The sequence below is a fragment of the Schistocerca cancellata genome, chromosome 2, assembly GCF_023864275.1.
Source record: "Schistocerca cancellata isolate TAMUIC-IGC-003103 chromosome 2, iqSchCanc2.1, whole genome shotgun sequence".
NCBI classification, from domain to species: Eukaryota; Metazoa; Arthropoda; class Insecta; order Orthoptera; family Acrididae; genus Schistocerca; species Schistocerca cancellata.
Genome location: NC_064627.1, coordinates 464,179,047 through 464,201,620, shown reverse-complemented (window position 1 = coordinate 464,201,620; position 22,574 = coordinate 464,179,047). Strand labels below are relative to the sequence as shown.

The 22,574-nt window shown below is 41.2% G+C and overlaps 1 protein-coding gene across 1 annotated transcript in view; it reads right to left on the bottom strand.

The window, feature by feature from the left end:
* LOC126161972 (cytoplasmic dynein 2 heavy chain 1) overlaps positions 1 to 22,574 on the bottom strand; it is a 778,966-nt gene that overhangs the window by 164,162 nt on the left and 592,230 nt on the right. The window contains 1 exon segment of the mRNA XM_049918163.1: positions 20,442 to 20,578. Within this exon segment, the coding sequence (XP_049774120.1) occupies positions 20,442 to 20,578 (137 nt within the window).

The window sequence follows — 22,574 nt, the reverse complement described above, 5'->3', positions numbered from 1 at the left end:
TTTCGCATCCCGCAACTACCCTCCCGACCTGGTACAGAAGCAAATAACCAGAGCCACTTCCTCATCCTCTCAAACCCAGAACCTCCCACAGAAGAACCAAAAAAGTGCCCCACTTGTGACAGGATACTTTCCGGGACTGGATCAGATTCTAAATGTGGCTCTCCAGCAGGGATACGACTTCCTCAAATCCTGCCCTGAAATGAGATCCATCCTTCATGAAATCCTCCCCACTCCACCAAGAGTGTCTTTCCGCCGTCCACCTAACCTTCGTAACCTCTTGGTTCATCCCTATGAAATCCCCAAACCACCTTCCCTACCCTCTGGCTCCTACCCTTGTAACCGCCCCCGGTGTAAAACCTGTCCCATGCACCCTCCCACCACCACCTACTCCAGTCCTGTAACCCGGAAGGTGTACACAATCAAAGGCAGAGCCACGTGTGAAAGCACCCACGTGATCTACCAACTGACCTGCCTACACTGTGATGCATTCTATGTGGGAATGACCAGCAACAAACTGTCCATTCGCATGAATGGACACAGGCAGACAGTGTTTGTTGGTAATGAGGATCACCCTGTGGCTAAACATGCCTTGGTGCACGGCCAGCACATCTTGGCACAGTGTTACACCGTCCGGGTTATCTGGATACTTCCCACTAACACCAACCTGTCAGAACTCCGGAGATGGGAACTTGCCCTTCAGCATATCCTCTCTTCTCGCTATCCGCCAGGCCTCAATCTCCGCTAATTTCTAATTTCAATCTGCCGCCGCTCATACCTCACCTGTCTTTCAACATCATCTTTGCCTCTGTACTTCCGTCCCGACTGACATCTCTGCCCAAACTCTTTGCCTTTACAAATGTCTGCTTGTGTCTGTGTATGTGTGGATGGATATGTGTGTGTGTGCGAGTGTATACCTGTCCTTTTTTCCCCCTAAGGTAAGTCTTTCCGCTCCCGGGATTGGAATGACTCCTTACCCTCTCCCTTAAAACCCATATCCTTTTGTCTTTCCTTCTCCTTCCCTCTTTCCTGACGAGGCAACCGTTGGTTGCGAAAGCTTGAATTTTGTGTGTATGTTTGTGTTTGTTTGTGTGTCTGTCGACCTGCCAGCACTTTCATTTGGTAAGTCATCTTTGTTTTTAAATATATATATATATATGGTTATAATAGAAGGAAACATTCCACGAAGGAAAAATATATCCTGATGAGGCAACAGTTTGTTGCGAAAGCTTGAATTTTGTGTGTATGTTTGTGTTTGTTTGTGTGTCTGTCGACCTGCCAGCACCTATATATATATATATATATATATATATATATATATATATATATATATATGAACATACTGGATTCTAAGTATTATATGGAAAATCTAGGATTTACAGTTAAGTTTACTGCTATGACATATAGCTTTTTTTAAAAAAATATATATGTTTTGCAATAAACTTCAAGATGACACTGTGATGCTGTGTATCATGAAAAGCAGATTGAAGATTAATATACACAAGTTGAGAATGTACTCATATAACACAAAGATGATAATTCTGGTCTAAACACTTTATACTCAGTCATTACATATGATTTTTTATCTTACACTTACATCTGTTGTTGGCTTAGAGTCACACTTGACATGTTACATAGGTTTCAGGCTGAGCAAGGGTTTTGTCTCACAGGAATTTCCTGTTTGGACTGTTGTGAGGTCAATGCTGGCCTACCTGTTTGCTTTCATAGTAGACTTGTCTTTTGCCTGTGAAATTCTGTATATACAGGAGGAGGAAAACTATCCAATGTTAGGATATTAATGTGATGTATAACATGGTGATTATGCGTACCTAAGTCAACATCTTGATATTATTACTTATATGCTATTTCTAACTACAATACATGTTTTGTCTAGTTCTGTGGTGAAATGACCCCTTTTGAGAACTACACACTAAAGTGAAAAATGAGTTAAATAGAAAATCATTATCATAAATGTACATAAATGACAAAAGCTTTTATTAATAGCAAGTCATGTCATCCATTAGGATGGAAAGTTATATAGTGTGTGGTTTCAGGTACTGAAGAAACAGTGTTACCCAAAATGCCACACTGAACTGGTTATCCCACCAGAAGAAATAACTTAAGTAGGAAAATGAAATTTCACAATAAATGTGAAAGTGTACCTTGTATTACTTAGATAGGAATCCTATGTTACATGTTTTTAAACTTTGTTTTGATTCACACCTTGGGCATATCTTATATATGGTTTTAGGATGTTTTGTTGTAATCAATACCTCATACCTCTGTAAATTTTTGTATTTCAAATTGTTTGTTTCTAAAGTGTTACACAATATTAATGCTATACCTTTATAATTTCATATGTTTTGCATGTTACACACAATACCCATGATTTCTCTTATATAATAATGATTTAATATTTTTGGTGCTTCACACTACCTGTATCTTACTATTTTTGTTATTTACGCATATATTTTGTACCTCTGGGTACTGGATTGTAATTCTTTTCCAAACTTACTACATTCCACCTTCAGAGTTATAGAAAAGCATTTTGCTAACTTTTGGTTAATAAAACCTCTTCAGGGGTATTCAAATGGGACTACCTTCCCTCACCTATCTGAAATTCCTTCCTCATGTCAACATCCTCTGAAGACATCATTTTAGCTTGAATTTTTAACTTTCTGGACTTTATACTGTTATGTCTATACCCAGTTCCAGTAGTAAGCTACCCTTTAAAAAGGGCATTTTTAACCATGAGTTCTTGCAAATACTACTCAATTTGTATTAGCAAATGTGGGGAATAAGCCATTTCTTAATAATCCAACTTTGAAATTTTGTGATATAAACTATGCAGTCATGTTGCACTACATATTCTTGAAAATTTACCTGTCCTCTATTTCCGAAAAGCTATGATGTTTATTTATTACGGTCATCTAAAACAATAGCTCTGCTTGAGAACAAACCAAAATACAGATCAGAACTCATAAGGCAGTATGTGGCTCATTTTCGATACATGTAACCAAAATTATCTCATGACTTTTAATTGTTATTTTGTGAATCATAAATTCAGTAACATGTTCAAGTGTTTTGATTTATGTAAAAGGAAGTGGCGCATGAGCCATGACGTCTGTCTGTCTGCATTATTGGCTTTCGGAAGCTGTTTGTGTGAGAGTCTTTCACAGGCTATCAGATGGCCAATGTATATTCCACCGATGTACTTGGTAATCAGTCACAATACATGACAACAAAAGTATTTTACTCTGTGTTTTATTTCACAATATATTATTAAACAGTAATTCTACACTCCTGGAAATGGAAAAAAGAACACATTGACACCGGTGTGTCAGACCCACCATACTTGCTCCGGACACTGCGAGAGGGCTGTACAAGCAATGATCACACGCACGGCACAGCGGACACACCAGGAACCGCGGTGTTGGCCGTCGAATGGCGCTAGCTGCGCAGCATTTGTGCACCGCCGCCGTCAGTGTCAGCCAGTTTGCCGTGGCATACGGAGCTCCATCGCAGTCTTTAACACTGGTAGCATGCCGCGACAGCGTGGACGTGAACCGTATGTGCAGTTGACGGACTTTGAGTGAGGGCGTATAGTGGGCATGCGGGATGCCGGGTGGACGTACCGCCGAATTGCTCAACACGTGGGGCGTGAGGTCTCCACAGTACATCGATGTTGTCGCCAGTGGTCGGCGGAAGGTGCACGTGCCCGTCGACCTGGGACCGGACCGCAGCGACGCACGGATGCACGCCAAGACCGTAGGATCCTACGCAGTGCCGTAGGGGACCGCACCGCCACTTCCCAGCAAATTAGGGACACTGTTGCTCCTGGGGTATCGGCGAGGACCATTCGCAACCGTCTCCATGAAGCTGGGCTACGGTCCCGCACACCGTTAGGCCGTCTTCCGCTCACGCCCCAACATCGTGCAGCCCGCCTCCAGTGGTGTCGCGACAGGCGTGAATGGAGGGACGAATGGAGACGTGTCGTCTTCAGCGATGAGAGTCGCTTCTGCCTTGGTGCCAATGATGGTCGTATCCGTGTTTGGCCTCGTGCAGGTGAGCGCCACAATCAGGACTGCATACGACCGAGGCACACAGGGCCAACACCCGGCATCATGGTGAGGGGAGCGATCTCCTACACTGGCCGTACACCACTGGTGATCATCGAGGGGACACTGAATAGTGCACGGTACATCCAAACCGTCATCGAACCCATTGTTCTACCATTCCTAGACCGGCAAGGGAACTTGCTGTTCCAACAGGACAATGCACGTCCGCATGTATCCCGTGCCACCCAACGTGCTCTAGAAGGTGTAAGTCAACTACCCTGGCCAGCAAGATCTCCGGATCTGTCCCCCATTGAGCATGTTTGGGACTGGATGAAGCGTCGTCTCACGCGGTCTGCACGTCCAGCACGAACGCTGGTCCAACTGAGGCGCCAGGTGGAAATGGCATGGCAAGCCGTTCCACAGGACTACATCCAGCATCTCTACGATCGTCTCCATGGGAGAATAGCAGCCTGCATTGCTGCAAAAGGTGGATATACACTGTACTAGTGCTGACATTGTGCATGCTCTGTTGCCTGTGTCTATGTGCCTGTGGTTCTGTCAGTGTGATCATGTGATGTATCTGACCCCAGGAATGTGTCAATAAAGTTTCCCCTTCCTGGGACAATGAATTCACGGTGTTCTTATTTCAATTTCCAGGAGTGTATTTCTGTCTACACTCGTATACAAGCAAGCACCCACACTGGAAAGACTGACTAACAGTTAGAAGTAGTGGGTCTGCTAAAACATTATAGAGAGACTTAGTAAAAAAATTTAATGAATAACATTGGCATAAAAGATAAACATGAGCAGAGGTTCATACTAACAAATAAAAATATACATGAGTGAATGTGAAATAAGACATGACTTTGTTGCTGATAATAATTTCGTTGGTAAACAAGTTGTAAAGATCAAAGAAAATAAGACTCTCAACAACAGGATTTAGCTGATCAGAGAACAAAAATGTAACATGACCCAATGAAAAAGAGGTAAAAGACTGGAGAAACATGTTTACCAGACAAAGAAAAACAATCACAAGCAAAGATAATAACTGTCAGGAAACAAGGTCATCAACCAGTGAAACTTGGTCATAAAGAAAATAGATAAAATAACTAAAGAAAGAAGGAAATACTACCAAACAATAAAGAAAATAGTACTCAGTAATATAAACTGCACATAGCATATTTAACTACCCCCTAAAATGGCATGGCTTATTATGAAGTTCAATAAAATATTTGAAAATGTTTACAACAATTGATATTAGAAGGTTTGGTAAGATAGTTAAACATCTATGGGAGCCTATATATTTTATGAAGTAACAGCTTTTTCATGAGATGAGAAAACATTTTATTTTCCAAGCACAGATCAAAAACTCACAAGAATAAACAACTCGTAACCAAGCCGACTACGGCAAAGATAAAAATCTGTCAGCTACAGCTTTCACCCGCTGTTTTTGGTGCAGTGGATAAATGACGTTGCTACATCAGCCCCCCTCCTTTTGAAACCGGGTGCACCAGGTATGTGGGGAAACTTGCACTTGATTTTTCTACCAGCTCTCATCTGGTGCAGGCAATGGCTGCTCCTGTTCTGCACTTGCTGCTTCGTTGTCCTCTTCTGAAACCGAGGGCTCGGCGAGACTATCTGCTGTTTCTTTGGCCTCCACGTTTGAGGGTGATTTTGCAGACCGAGGAAGGAGTGTACCCTCTTCGGTGTAAGCAGGCTTAAGCCGCTCAATTGAGACTGTCTCTTCTTTACCATCCTTATCGATTCTGAAGCTGTGGCTTCCTCTTGTGATTACCCTGTATGGTCCAGAGTAAGGCGAAACAAGCAGCGGGCGCACCGTATCATCCCTAAGCCACACGTGGGACGTTGCTTGCAGGTCTTTATGTACAAACACTCTCCGGTCTCTGTGTCTGACAGGGTTAGTGGGTTTGATGTTTCTCATTCTATCGCTGAGTTGTCTCACGAATTGCATGCATAGCTCAGGGGCGAACGTCTGTGTAGATGCTGGAACGATAAATTCTCCAGGAACCCTCAATTGCTCGCCATAAACCAATTCTGCGGAAGAGCAATGTAAGTCCTCCTTCACGGCCGTTCTCAATCCGAGTAGGACCAGTGGTAGTGCTTCAGGCCATGACATGGAACTACACATTAATGCAGCTTTGAGCGTGCAGTGTAGTCGTTCCACCATTCCAGTACTAGATGGATGATAGCTTGTGGTGCGTAGGTGGTTGCACCCGCACAGTAGTAAAAGCTCATTGAAAAGTTGACTTTCAAACTGCCTTCCGCATTCTGTTGTTATGTTTTGTGGAACGCCAAACCTGGAGAACCATGAATGCAACAGTGCTTTTGCAACCGACTCCGCAGAAATGTCTTGTATTACAACTACTTCTGGCCACCTGGTAAAACGATCAATGATTGTGAGCAAATAGCGTTGTTCTGAATAGCATGATAGCGGTTCCACAATGTCCACATGTATATGTGAAAATCTTGCAGATGGCGTCGGGAAGTCAGCAATAGGTGCAAAGACATGTCTGCCGATTTTATTACGCTGGCATGTTAGGCATGCACGCGCCCATGCATGACAATCTTTTTGTATTCCGGGCCACACTACTTTGGAGGAAACTAACTTGGGTGTAGCTTGTACTCCTGTATGTGATAGATTATGTAGTGCACTATAAATCTCGTGACGATATTGTTCTGGAATGTAAGGTCGCTCCTTTCCTTTTGCTACATCACACCAAATTCCGTCTGAAACATTTGGGACAGACACGTGTCTGAGCTGCAGCACAGTTCTCTGTTCCTCTATTAGATGGCGCAAGAAAGGATCTTCTTGTTGTTTAGACGCTAACTCGGTCCAACGAATTGAATTTAAACTGGCACAATTCCTAGACAGGCAATCTCTGACCAGGTTGTCTTTTCCTGAAATGTGACGCACGTCAGTTGTGAACTGTGCAATGTACTCGACTTGCCTGCACTGACGTAGTGAATTGAGCTCTGTGTCTCGTTGAAATATAGCTACTAACGGCTTGTGATCGGTAAAAATTGCAAAGTGCCTCCCTTCGACAGATGTGCGAAAATGCTTTATGGCTAAGTAAATAGCAAGCAACTCACGGTCAATAGCACTCCATTTTTGCTGCTGTCGAGTCAGGTTTTTAGAGAAAAATGCGAGCGGCTGCCATCTGCCATCAACTTCTTGCTGTAGCGCTGCACCCACTGCTGTTTGGCTCGCATCAATCATGAGCGCTAAAGGAGCGCTCAATCTTGGATGTACCAGTAGTGTTGCCCGAGAAAGACATTTCTTTAAGTCATGGAAAGCTGCTTCAGCATCTGGACTCCATGGAATTTTATGATTTCCTGTTGTATTTTTACCAGCAAGTAACGTTGTGAGTGGCTCTTGGGCGGCAGCTAATTTAGGTAAGTGAAGTCTGTAATAGTTGAGCATGCCTAAAAATCTGCGAAGTCCTTTGTAAGTTGTGGGAAGGGGCATCTGTTGTACTGCTTCAACCCGCTCAGGCAAAGGTGACAGGCCTGCTCCTGAAACCAAATATCCCAGGAACTTAACCTCGCGTTTTCCAAACGTGCACTTTGTTTCGTTAATAATTATGCCATACTCTGTCAGATGGCGGAAAAGCTGCCGCAGATGTTCGACATGCTGATATACAGAACCAGAGAATACTAAAATGTCGTCCATATAACAAAATACGAATGGTAATTCTCGAAGCACCTCATGCATGAATCTTTGCCATGTTTGGGCAGCGTTTCTGAGGCCAAATGGCATGAAATTGTACTCAAACAAACCGAATGGTGTGATAACTGCTGTTTTTTTAATGTCAGATGGAGCCATGGGAATCTGTGAAAATGCTTTGGCGCAATCAATCACACTAAATATTTTGGCATTGCTAATCGTACTGTTAAAATCAGTCACATTGGGTACTGGGTAGCGGTCGGGAATTGTGCGGGCATTGAGCGCCCTGTAGTCTCCACATACTCTCCATGAATTGTCTTTTTTACGGACCATGTGAATTGGAGATGCCCATGAACTATCAGACCTACTTACAATACCTGTTTTTAGAAGTCTGTCGAACTCAGCATGTGCCGCGAGCAGCTTCTCTGGAGGCAGACGCCACGGGCGGAAGGCAATGGGTTGACCTTGTGTCGTGCTGATGTGATGTTGAGTATTGTGTCTGCATTTCCTGGTTGCGTTGATGGATTCGGTAAGTGCTGGAAAGTCTTGAAGCAGTTTACGAAAAAGTGATTCCTCCGACAGTGCTCTGATATTGCCTACAGTATACGAATCGTTATGACTGTTGGGTGTCTTCTTGCGTGACACACACGTTTGCGCCCCGCTTAGTTGCGGATACGAAATCGTATCACAATATCCCGACGCAGATGACGCGGTAGAGGAGCCGGAAATCTTCGTGCGGAAAGACACGGGCACATCGCACGGCACTTGAACCGACATGGAAGACGCAGTAGGCAATATCCCTTCTGTGGGAACTGTCACCAAATGACGGTTAACCAGGTCGGGCATAAGTCGGTAGTTCCAATTATAGGACTCAGCACATCAGCAACCACAAAAGTCCATTTTGGATGGAAGTTGGAATTCACATGTAATGCCAACTGTTTCTCACCATAGGTAGATATTCTGGAATTGTTTGCTGCAGTCAGCACATGTTGCGTCGTTGTCGTGAGTATATCACCTCTCTTTCTTGGATAAACACTGACTTCTGAACCTGTGTCAATCAGAAACTTCTCACCTGAAGAGAGGTCCAACACGAACAATTGGTGTGATTGGTTGACTGCAGATACCGTGGCGTTTTCACCTCTTTGAATCACGCTATGAATCGGCCGCCTATGTTGTTGTTGACGAACGTTAGCGCTCTTTAATGCCCGCCTTTTAAGTTTGGGTAGCTGCAGGGTTGAATACATTGACGGGCAGTGTTACCGAAGCATCTGTGGTACCAGCACCATTGATCTGTCAAATCCTGTTGGATAGCATTTCTTCGTCTTTTCCAACTGTGACTTCGTAGCTGCTGGTGGTGTGAAGTTACTTGCACGTTGAATTTTGCCACTTGTGCTGCCAGTTGCTGTATGGTGGGTTTGGTCGATGAGCACTGCTGTTGGGAAGTATTATTGCATGTTCCTGGCTCACTGACGTCAGATTCCATCACACTACACGTTCTTGGGCCTCTATCCTGGCTGTAATTGAATTCAGAACACGCAGAAACTTCGGTTAAGGTGTTTGCGATGGTGTCTGCCTTTTTTGCTAAGATTTGCAATGGTAAGTCTGTTTCTGCTGCAATGACGGCACGGATGTTGGCAGGAAGTTTATGAAGCCATATTAGATGTAAAGACTCTTCAGGTAGGAGTTCCAGGCTGGCTAATGTACGTAAGGCTTTGAGTACTTGTGACGGAGTCTTGTCGCCCAAATCTTCATATGCGAAAATTTTTTGTAGTCGCAAATCTGGTGACAACGTATAATGCTGTATGAGAGCTTCCTTTAGCACAAAGTAATTTTGTTGCGACAAGGTTTCTTCTACTTGCTCTATAACTTCTAAATTTAGATGTGAAACCACTATATTAAATTTGTCAATGTTGTTAGACACCCCACGCTGCCGAAATAAGCATTCAGCCTGCGTAAACCAAAGCTGGGGGCGCGTCGGCCAGAACGCGGAAAGCTTAACATTTCCGTGTCGCGCGTAGGTACTCCCATCTTTTGCGTTAACATCTGTCGTTCCGTTTTGTGGCGAATCAAAGGGCGTGGACCGCGATCCTTGCTCGAACAGACTGCAGTCTTCAATCTTGATTCCACTGCCCCATGCTTTTGTCTCTGAATTCATTATTCTCGTCGGTATATATATTTTCTTTATGCTTCTGCTACAATTTTTCGAGGTCACCACTATGGGAGCCTTTATATTTTATGAAGTAACAGCTTTTTCATGAGATGAGATAACATTTTATTTTCCAAGCACAGATCAAAAACTCACAAGAATAAACAACTCGTAACCAAGCCGACTAAGGCAAAGATAAAAATCTGTCAGCTACAGCTTTCACCAGCTGTTTTTGGCGCAGTGGATAAATGACGTTGCCACACATCTGTTACAACTGCAATTTAAGGTCAAGTTAATTCAAGAAATAAACAATATAAATACCTCATTGCTCAATTTGTGTCACATGTAAACAAGCATGTAACTCATGGTACATGTTTTCTTTGTTTCTGAGTTTGTAAGAAAATCATCAGCCTTGCATGTGCACACATAAATTGAGCATTTTAAGAGAAATGTGGCTAGTGCAAAACATAAATGGTAGTTACCAATTCTTTTATTGAAATGCTGTGGAATAAGTCAGTTTACAGGACAAGGATACATAATTAGTGTTAACATTAAGGAACACATTATTATTTTAGTCCTTTTTTATGTCATTGGGAAAATGAGCAAATATTTTTGTTGCTGAGTATTGAACTCCTTTCTCAGCCAATGACAGTTTTAATAATGATCGTTTTCCCTCTAGTATTGTAGGTATGGACATCATTATTCTTATCAAGTAATGACAGGTTATTCATGATAAATTTCATTAGGGCGACAAGACAGGAACTGAAGAGAATACACTTTAGTAGTATGAGACACGCTGAATATGGGATTGGGACCTTTTCTGCAAATACTTCATGTTATCAGTTTTTACATGTACCACATTTTCCTCGACCAGGGTAGGACATGGTGAGAACCTATAGAAATGGGATCTGTTTGCTGAATGGGATCCCCTGCAAATGAATACAAATGATATGCTAGTGACCAAGAAATTGTCTACAGATGAATTATTATTTACTAATTGTGAACACATAAAATCACCACTCAACACACTACAGGTCATACAAAAAATAATATTTATTGAGAGAGGTGAACAACAAAAGTGCAGGTGTCTGTATCATAATTAATAAAATATTCTGGGCCATTATGTTGCGGTCAGGTAGAGTTTCCATTAAAACCCAACATTTCATCCCCATCTGTGTAGATCATCTTCTAGGGGGATCCCAGCTGCTTTGAATGTCCAAGTCACACCCTGCCTCACTACAGATTGCAGCAAAATTCCATTCATGTGTGCTCCTGTGCAGTGGCATGAAGCCACACGCTTTGAATACCTGGGCACCATTGGCCATTGTCACTTGCCTTCACCACTGTTGCTATTATCCCATACTGGAAGACCTGTACATATCTTCTCCAGCACCAGGATCCAGATGTCATCTAATTTTAAGCACTCCTCCTTCCTACTGAAATTCCTGGTGTGTTTTACAATCTCTTTGGTCTCTTTGTACAGACTTTCATGGTATCAACTTGTGGCTGCCAGTATTTGAGTTCTATCAAATTAAATGTGGTGGCCTCTTGGCTGAAAAGCATATTCCACAACAGCTGATTTGTCAATCTCTCCCTCCTATGTCAGTCTCTCCCTCCTACAGTCACCCTTGTGCACTTCTAGTAATTTTTTGACTGTTCTTTTTGTACCATCCACATATACCTCCCCACAACTACATTGACTCCTATAAACTCTTTCATTTTCCAGACGTTTGGGAGCACCCTTGGCAAATTTTAAATGATCCTACATCTCCTGAGTGGGTTTCTAGATTACCACAACGTTCCATTTTGTCAAGATTTTTCCTATGCGGTCAGTAACATCCTTAATGAAAGGCAGGATAACTTCTGATTTCAATGACACTTGTGCATCACCACAATTTTTGTGTAGTAGCATTAACACTCTCTTTACCTCAGTGGATGAATAATCATTCTTAAGCAACACATTGGTGAGGTGTTTTAATTCTGTGTCAAGCAGCTCTGGATCTTAAATGCTCCTTGTCCTATCTGCCAATGTTTTTATGATGCCTTGCTTTTGTTGTTGGTGGTGATTCAAATCCCAGCATAGGTAGCCGGCTGTGTGTATGAGTTTTTGTTAAACTGTGTGTACAAGTCTTCCACTGTGGGGTGATAGCAATGGTGGATGACAGCAGCTGACAATGGCCAATTGTGCCTGGGTATTCAAAGCATGTGAAGTTATGGAACTGCACAGGAGTACACATAAATGGAATTTTGCTGCAGTCAGTAAAGAGCCAGAGTGTGAATTGGACACTGAAAGAAGTTAGGATACCCTTTAAAATGCCCCCACAGATCAGGTCAAAACATTGGGTTTTTAATAGAAAGAAGAAACTCAGATGCACCAAGATAGAAATTGAAGCTGCCTGGGAGGTTGTTTGGACAAGATTCTGAAATGAGGGCTGGAATAAATTTATAATTGGGTTCTTCTGTTGACCAACAGACAGCCCACAGAAGTTACCAAAAACTTCTGAAAAAACCTCAGATTGCTAATACTACCTTTCCCAATAGTAATTTCACCCATGAACCATGCACCTTGCCGTAGGTGGGGAGGCTTGCGTGCCTCAACGACACAGATAGCCGTACCATAGGTGCAACCACAATGGAGGGGTATCTGTTGAGAGGCCAGACAAACATGTGGTTCCTGAAGAGGGGCAGCAGCCTTTTCAGTAGTTGCAGGGGCAACAGTCTGGACGATTGACTGATCTGGCCTTGTAACACTAACCAAAACGGCCTTGCTGTGCTGGTACTGCGAACAGCTGAAAGCAAGGGGAAACTACAGCTGTAATTTTTCCCGAGGGCATGCAGCTTTACTGTATGATTAAATGATGATGGTGTCCTCTTGGGTAAAATATTCCGGAGGTAAAATAGTCCCCCATTCGGATCTCCAGGAGGGGACTACTCAGGAGGACGTCGTTATCAGGAGAAAGAGAACTGGCGTTCTACGGATCGGAGTGTGGAATGTCAGATCCCCTAAACGGGCTGGTAGGTTAGAAAATTTAAAAAGGGAAATGGATAGGTTAAAGTTAGATATAGTGGGAATTAGTGAAGTTCGGTGGAAGGAGGAACAAGACATTTGGTCAGGTGAATACAGGGTTATAAATACAAAGTCAAATAGGGGTAATGCAGGAGTAGGTTTAATAATGAATAAAAAAAATCGGAGTGCGGTTAAGCTACTACAAACAGCATAGTGAACGCATTACTGTGGCCAAGATAGACGTGAAGCCCACACCTACTACAGTAGTACAAGTTTAAATGCCAACTAGCTCTGCAGATGATGAAGAAACTGAAATGTATGATGAGATAAAAGAAATTATTCAGGTAGTGAAGGGGACGAAAATTTAATAGTCATTGGTGACTGGAATTCGACAGTAGGAAAAAGAACAGAAGGAAACGTAGTAGGTGAATATGGATTGGGGCTAAGAAATGAAAGAGGAAGCCACCTGGTAGAATTTTGCACAGAGCATAACTTAATCAAAGCTAACACTTGGTTCAAGAATCATGACAGAAGGTTGTATACGTGGAAGAACCCTGGAGATACTAAAAGGTATCAGATAGATTATGTAATGGTAAGACAGAGATTTAGGAAACAGGTTTTAAATTGTAAGACATTTCCAGGGGCAGATGTGGACTCTGACCACAATCTATTGGTTATGAGCTGTAGATTAAAACTGAAGAAACTGCAAAAAGGTGGGAATTTAAGGAGATGGGACCTGGATAAGCTGAAAGAACCAGAGGTTGTACAGAGTTTCAGGGAGAGCATAAGGGAACAATTGACAGGAATGGGGGAAAGAAATACAGTAGAAGAAGAATGGGTAGCTTTGAGGAATGAAATAGTGAAGGTAGCAGACGATCAAGTAGGTAAAAAGACGAGGGCTGGCAGAAATCCTTGAGTAACAGAAGAAATATTGAATTTAATTGATGAAAGGACAAAATATAAAAATGCAGTAAATGAAGCTGGCAAAAAGGAATACAAACGTCTCAAAAATGAGATCGACAGGAAGTGCAAAATGGCTAAGCAGGGATGGCTACAGGACAAACGTAAGGATGTAGAGGCTTATCTCACGAGGGGTAAGATAGATACTGCCAACAGGAAAATTAAAGAGACCTTTGGAGAAAAGAGAACCACTTGCATGAATATCAAGAACTCAGATGGAAACCCAGTTCTAAGCAAAGAAGGGACAGCAGAAAGGTGGAAGGCGTATATAGAGGGTCTATACAGGGGCGATGTTCTTGAGGACAATATCATGAAAATGGAAGAAGATGTAGATGAAGATGAAATGGGAGATATGATACTGCATGAAGAGTTTGACAGAGGACTGAAAGACCTAAGTCAAAACAAGGCCCCGGGAGTAGACAACATTCCATTAGAACTACTGATGGCCTTGGGAGAGCCAGTCCTGACAAAACTCTACCATCTGGTGAGCAAGATGTATGAGATAGGCGAAATACCCTCAGACTTCAAGAAGAATATAATAATTCCAATCCCAAAGAAAGCAGGTGTTGACAGATGTGAAAATTACCGAACTATCAGTTTAATAAGTCATGGCTGTAAAATACTAACCTGAATTCTTTACAGACGAATGGAAAAATTGGTAGAAGCCGACCTCAGGGAAGATCAGTTTGGATTCCATAGAAATGTTGGAGCATGTGATGCAATACTGACCCTACGACTTATCTTAGAAGAAAGATTAAGGAAAGGCAAACCTACGTTTCTAGCATTTGTAGACTTAGAGAAAGCTTTTGGCAATGTTGACTGGAATAATCTCTTTCAAATTCTGAAGGTGGCAGGGGTAAAATACAGGGAGCGAAAGGCTATTTACAATTTGTACAGAAACCAGATGGCAGTTATAAGAGTCGAGGGACATGAAAGGGAAGCAGTGTTTGGGAAGGGAGTGAGACAGGGTTGTAGCCTCTCCCCGATGTTATTCAATCTGTATATTGAGCAAGCAATAAATGAAACAAAAGAAAAGTTCAGAGTACGTATTAAAATCCATGGAGAAGAAATAAAAACTTTGAGGTTCGCCGATGACATTGTAATTCCGTCAGAAACAGCAAAGGACGTAGAAGAGCAGTTGAACGGAATGGACAGTGTCTTGAAAGGAGGGTATAAGATGAACATCAACAAAAGCAAAACAAGGATAATGGAATGTAGTCGAATTAAGTTGGGTGATGCTGAGGGAATTAGATTAGGAAATGAGACACTTAAAGTAGTAAAGGAGTTTTGCTATTTGGGGTACAAAATAACTGATGATGGTCGAAGTAGAGTGGACATAAAATGTAGTCTGGCAATGGCAAGGAAAGCGTTTCTGAAGAAGAGAAATTTGTTAACATCGAGTATTGATTTAAGTGTTAGGAAGTCGTTTCTGAAAGTATTTGTATGGAGTGTAGTCATGTATGGGAGTGAAACATGGACGATAAATAGTTTAGACAAGAAGAGAATAGAAGCTTTTGAAATGTGGTGCTACAGAAGAATGCTGAAGATTAGATGGGTAGATCACATAACTAATGAGGAGGTACTGAATGGAATTGGGGAGAAGAGGAGTTTGTGGCACAACTTGACTAGAAGAAGGAACCGGTTGGTAGGACATGTTCTGAGGCATCAAGGGATCACCAATTTAGTATTGGAGGGCAGTGTGGAGGGTAAAAATTGTAGAGCGAGACCAAGAGATGAGTACACTAAGCAGATTCAGAAGGATGTAGGCTGCAGTAGGTACTGGGAATGAACAAGCTTGCACAGGATAGAGTAGCATGGAGAGCTGCATCAAACCAGTCTCAGGACTGAAGACCACAACAACAAAAATTTCATCATGGCAGGAAACTTTCGCTATCGAATAATTTACTGGAATAATTATAGTTTTAGAAGTAATGAGTGTGTCAAGACACCTTGCAAAACAATGCTAAATACCTTCTCTGGAAAGTACTCACACCAATAATTGTAAGCTCACTCAAGATGGAGATACAGTGTCCTGCCATATCAATGTGACCACCCATCAAAAACATGAATAAATATCTTCTACAGCACGAACTACAGTGAAACTTGCAGGGAAAGAGTCAGTGAGGGACTGAATGGTGTCAACAAGAATGTGGAGCCAGTGTAGCGATGCATGGGGCACCAAATTTGTTATAAAAGCAAGTGAATTACTCAACGGACAGTATTTTTCAGTACAGGTATTTCGTTCACTCCAAGCAAGTGTCAATTCATGACATCATCATCCAGACACGAGTTGACAGTAATCTGAATCCGCTTTAACAAACTAATAATTTCTTTCAGGTGATAAAATGTTATTGATTATGAAATACAAGTTCTTGAAGTTTGTTCAGAATCAGAAATGTTTAATTAATAATTACATCCCATGATTTATTTGTTTAATATAAAGTTGTTTTGAATTTGGTATGTATAAAAATAGTGTGAATTTTATTGCAGCTTTTACTCTGAAATGAGTTATCACTTAAGGGTGCTAAAGGTGCACTGTACAGTTTGCTGACCTATGTAGTGAATTTCATTTTGTGATCTTGACCCGAATGGAGAGTAAATCCAGTTTCATTTCAACTTTACACGAGATAGACACATAATGTTATTACAAAAGAGTCGTTTAGCCCATTAGGGGAAACTGAACCCTCAGCGCTCAATTTGAAATACGTTACATGCCAGTGTGTGATCGAGCTCTCCAGTAAATCACGCACAATAGTTGCAAATGCATTTGGACTTAATGCACAAAGTTGGAAATTAAATTTGAAACAATTGCTGATTTTGAAAAAAAAAAAATGAACAGAAAGTTTTAATTGAGACATGTATCACCTTGTTGATTACATTGCCTAGCAACTCTGTAAAGCAGTTTAATTAATTCATTAGAACGATTTGCGACATAGTAAGGCCCATTATACACACAAAATGTTACTCGAAGTTTACTGACAGCATGAGGGTATGGAGAGATTTTTTTCCATAAATGCCAATAAACCAGCAATTTCAAAAGTTAAATTATTAACTGTTGTGTAACTTCATTGATTGTCCTATACCACTAAGGAACTTGTTATCATGTCTCTTCACAAGAGATTTCAAGAAGCTGGGATACACAAGAAGAAGAAAAATACTAAAGAAGAGGCATCGGTATACCAGGCCAACTGCACTGCCCTGGCCAGCTGCACTAGGTTTCTCGGGTAAGCATCCATGGCACAAACAGCCCGATAAAGCTCCAAACAGCCCTATAAAGGTCATCCCACACGTTCTTGACTGGGTTTAAGCCCACAGAGTTTGGTAGCCAGGGAAGCATGGTGAACTCACCATGATGTTTTATGAACCACACATGTACACTGCAAGCTGTGTGACTCATTGCACAGTCCTACTGGTAGAGCCACTGTGTTAAGGAAAACAATCAAGGATAGCTGCATACTTGTGTTGGTCAATGAGCCTTCCAGAATGATGAAATCACGCAGTCAATGACACAGAAACATTCCCCAGACCATAACATCCTCCTCCTTCAGCCTGGACCCTTCCAACAATAGTTGCAGGGTGTTTGCTTTCAAATGTTTCATGCCGCACAAACCAATGGCAGTCTGTCTGATGGAGCATAAAATGTGATTCATCTGAAATGCCACCTGTTGCCACTCAGTGGATGTCCCGTTGCAGTAGTGGTTTAGAAATTTCAGCCTTCTTCATTGATAACAGCAGTTAGCATTGAAGCACGATCCAGACACCTGCTGTGGAGGCTCATATGCACCAAAGTCCACTGAACAGTCTTTGAGGAGACACTGTTAGTAGCCTCTTGGTTCATTTGGGTCAGTTGCACACCTATTTGTTTGTACACATCCCTGTAGCCATCATTCACGCCTATCATCTATGGCCGATGGTGCACCACAATTGTCTTGGCATTGGTTTTGAACAGCACCATTTTGCTGTGCACAGTCTACTTTAACTACAGTGGTATACAAACAGTTTACAAACTTAGCAGTTTTGGAAATACTTTCACCCTTGGTCTGAAAGCTAATGATCTGGCTGTTTTGGATGGCAGATAAATACCTCCATTTCTGCATTACAACTACAGCTACATTGTTTTCTGCATTCCCCAGATACACTCTATGAATCCCCCACTGCTAGTGCTGCGATCTGCTGTTTGTAGTTATTGCACATTCACATCAAACATGGGTTATGGTCACATTAATGTGACTGGACCACATACATTATATCTAATGGCAACAAACTGACCCATTTCTTTTTAAAGATGTCCATGCTGAAACTGATTACTATAGTACAAAGGACAACTAATAAACGCACGGAGAGATTTATATGTTTAGAAAACTAGATAAAGAGGCACTACTGCCATACAACAAGGAGGAATTTTAAACATTTAGCTGTTGCACAACAAGTAGATTAATGGTGGCTCAAGCTTAAAAGAATAATTGACCAAATACCGGATAGATATGTACCTAGAAGAACAGTTTCTGTGGGAGAGACCGTGCACTGTATACAGCTGCTGCAAAAAACCTTCTAAAGAAGCAGAGACTGATGTGCAACAACTGTACAAGAAAACGTAAAGCTACAGAAGAAGGATGCTAAAGGAAACACGTTTGGTAGTCTAAAGGCCAATGTGTGAAGTCTTCAATGACTATTGCAGCAGAATCTTGGTGGAAGATCTGTCATAAATCCAAAGAAATTCTAGTCAGTTGAGATTAAGAATAAATTTGTCTCTCACTGTAATAATGATCTTCAGTTTCTTTTCATTGCATCGTGATCGATATTGGGGCTACCAATCCCATCCTCAGATGCAACGGTGAACAGCTTCCATCTCCCAGCAGGGTACATATATATTTAAACATTCCATCATGATGTAACACAAGAACACAGTCATATGTAAGTTCAGTAATTTGCCTCTGATTGTAAAAATAATATTCAATTTCTTGATCTATTTCACTGCTACCAGCCCCATCCTTAGCTGCCCCTGTTTTTCTCATGTTGGACCTTTTTTTACCCCACATATTGCAGCAACTAGACATGGCACGGATTCAAAAAATTACTGGAAGTCCCTTGCAAAAATATTAAGCCATGCTGTCTCTATAGCCATCCACAACTGTGAAAGTGTTGCTGGTGCAGGATTTTCTGCATGGTTGATCTCTCAATTAGGTCCCATAAAGGTTTGATGGGATTCATGATGGGATACCTGGGAGACCAAATCATTCACTCAAATTGTCCAGAATGTGGCCTGGTGATGTGGCACATCATTGTTAGGGAATATGAAGTCCATGAACGGCTACAAATGGTCTCCAAGTAGCCAAATATAACCATCTACGGTCAATGACCAGCTCAGCTGAACAAGAGGACCCAATCCATTCCATGTACACACAGATCACACCATTATGGTGCCACCATCACCTTGCACAGGACCTTGTTGACAACTTGGGTCCATGACTTTGCAGGGTCTGTGCAACAATTGAACCCCACCATCAGCTCTTACCAACTGAAACTGGCAATAATCTGACCAGGCCATGCTTTTCCAGTCAGCTAGAGTCCAACCAACATGGTCACAAGCCCAAGAGAAGCACTGCATGTGATGTCGTGCTGTTAGCAAAGGCACTCGCGTCAACTGTCTGCTGCTATAGCCCATTAACACCAAATATTGCCACACTCTCCTAATGGATATGTTTATTGTGTGTTCCACATTGATTCCTGTGGTTATTTCACACAGAGACGCTTGTCTGTTAGCACTGGCAGCTCTATCCAAACACCACTGCTCTCAGTTAAGAGACGAAGGCCATTGGCCACTGCATTGTTCATGGTGAGAGGTAACACCTGAAATTTGGTATCCAAACTACAGTCTTGACACTTTAGATCTTGGAATATTGAATTCCCTAGCAATTTCCGGAATGGAATGTCCCATGCAATTAGCTCTAACTACCATTGTGTGTTCAAAGTCTGTTAATTCCCATCACACAGCCATAATCACATCAGAAACCTATTCACATGAATCACCTGAGTACAAATGACAGCTCTGCCAATGCACTCCCTTTTATACCTTGCGTGTGTAATACTACTGCCATCTGTGCATGTGCCCATGAATTTTGCCACCTCAGTGTAATGTGAGGAAGCAATTTCTGAGACTGTATGTATTGAGCACAGCACTGTATTTTAGTGAATCAAGGACAGCGTGAAAACTCAAAATGAAAAGAATTGAAGTACTTGACACGTAGTGCTACAGAAGGATGTTGAAAATTTGGTAGAACAATAAGTTAATGAGGAGGTTTTCTGCAGAATCAGTGAAGAGAGGCTATTTAATGTCGTTGGGAAAATAGTAGCTTTTTCACATTAGCATTTTCCTTTCAAATTCATTAGTTTAAATTTAGATATCTTAAGAACAAACAGAATTCACAGTATAGTGTTGGATACTGTTAAACAGTGTACAGTTTCTGTGATTTGCTTGCCTTTTGTTAATGTATCCACCAACTCATTTCCTTCCTTGGTAGCATCTCTAGAACGTGATGAATAAATATAAACATGGTAGTAAAAAGCTGATTATGATTACATTTTTACCTGACAGCCATTTCCAAACTTGTGTAGAATCGAGAGCTGTGCTGTGTCACAGTTTCCAAGCCTTCATCTTTCAGGTAATTTTGCAGCCAGCAAGATGCCACTGAAGTTGGATCCAAAAGGAGTGGTCGCAGTGATGCCTGATTTCAGAAATGTTATGAAAGAAGGTATGAATTATGTTGCTAGCAAAACCTATTTACAAACACTTGCTTCCATATCTCTGGCTTCCCATTGTGTGGCCAATAACTACTACCAATGTTTCAAAAACTACATGTATCAGTACTAGTACTAGTATTATATTTCAGACTTTTATAGTACAGTAGTAAATAAAATATTAAACAATAATGGATTTCATACCATTTCCACCACTCCCTTCCCCTTTTTTCACAATCTCATATCTAAAATTCAAAATCAACAAGTAATAATATTCCCACTTAAATTAAGTGTTTTCAAATTCAAATGAATTAGTAGATTGTCTCATCATTCAAAACACAGCCACTATATTCATTTATGCACTTATTTGTAATGTAAATGTTAGGTCTCTCTTTTACATCTAACAAGGCATCCCTACAGAGTATACAATCTGAACAGGTGACAATAATAATAATAATAATAGTTATAGGAATGACTATGTGGTATTACAGTAATGTCAGTGTTAACATTGTTAAGTAATTTTCTCATAACATAATGTTGCTTTCCATTATGAAATATTACATTCTAATAGAAATGCATTTCAGAAAAAATCAAATCTAAAGGGCAAGTAAACCGATCTGAGAGTGAGCAAGAAATTATAAGGGAAAGTTAGCTGATAAGTTGGGGAAAATACATACAGATGTCGAAAGACAGAGTAGTGTTGACAATGAGATAGAAGTACTGGTTTGCTGTTGGACAAATGGTAGACAGCTGGAACAGGCAACATATAAAGCTTACTGTTCAGACTAGACACAGGCTACTGGGTGGCTTGTTCTGGAGTCAGGCGGCTGAAATGGAGGAGATGGAGAAAGATTTAGTGAGTTACAAAGGTACAGCCATGAAGCTGGAGATATAATATTTGTACTTCATTTATTAAATGATGATCAGCATTTGATATTCGAGGAGAGTTACTGAAAACACAACCAAAAATATAGATAAATAAAATAGTGTGCATATAAATCATATCCCCTATATGGTAGCAACAAACCTAACTGTGCAGAAAAAGGACTGATGTTACCAAAAAAGCCAATGTTATACCCAAACTGTATGCAAACATTCATGGCTAGGTTGAATCATTTGGAGCTGTTGATATCTGTACTTTGTTAAACTACATCACAGTAGTAAAATTTCTGCAGGACTGAAGGCTAGTCTACTTTCGTTTTACATAAAGAAAAAATTTTTTCTAACTTTCTGAGTTGAGTGTGGCCTAAAGAGAGATTTCCTGGATGCTATAAGTCTTCATCTTTCCCATTTTAGATGTTCATCCTGATGACTGAGTTTGTATCAAAATATGTGACATAAATGGCCATATATTTCAATTGCATTCAATATGTATTCAGTATGGGAAAAACTGTTTCATAAAAATCAAACAATGAAAAATGCAGGATGGTATGTAACAGTATTGTGGAAAGGAAAGCTGCTATTCATCACATAGCAGAGATAATGAGTTGCAGATAGGTGCAACAAAAACCCAGACTGGCTTCAGTAGCCAGACACTGTGGTCATGTGTCCATGAGTTGATTTTGCATGTGTGTGTGTGTGTGTGTGTGTGTGTGTGTGTGTGTGTGTGTGTGTGTAGTGTCTATTTCAGACAAAGGCCAAGTTGGCTGAAAGCTCACCTTCTGATAGTCTTTTTGTTGTGCCAATCTGTGGTTCAGCATCTCTGCTATATGATGCTTAACAACTGTCCCCTTCACAGCACTGTTTCATAAAAATGTTTGCTAATCAACTTTCTAGGTGAATTAGGGTCAGCTGTGATATTTGAGGGCTCAGTTGAAGACCTGGGTTTTGCATCCATCATGATAGTGAACAAAAGTCTTCATTAATACCTTATATGGCAGAAACAGTATTCTTAGGATTGGTGTGTAGATACAGATGGATACTGTAAGTACATAAGTGACAGTTACAAGAGTGAAACACTGGAAAATCCAGGATAAAGTTACA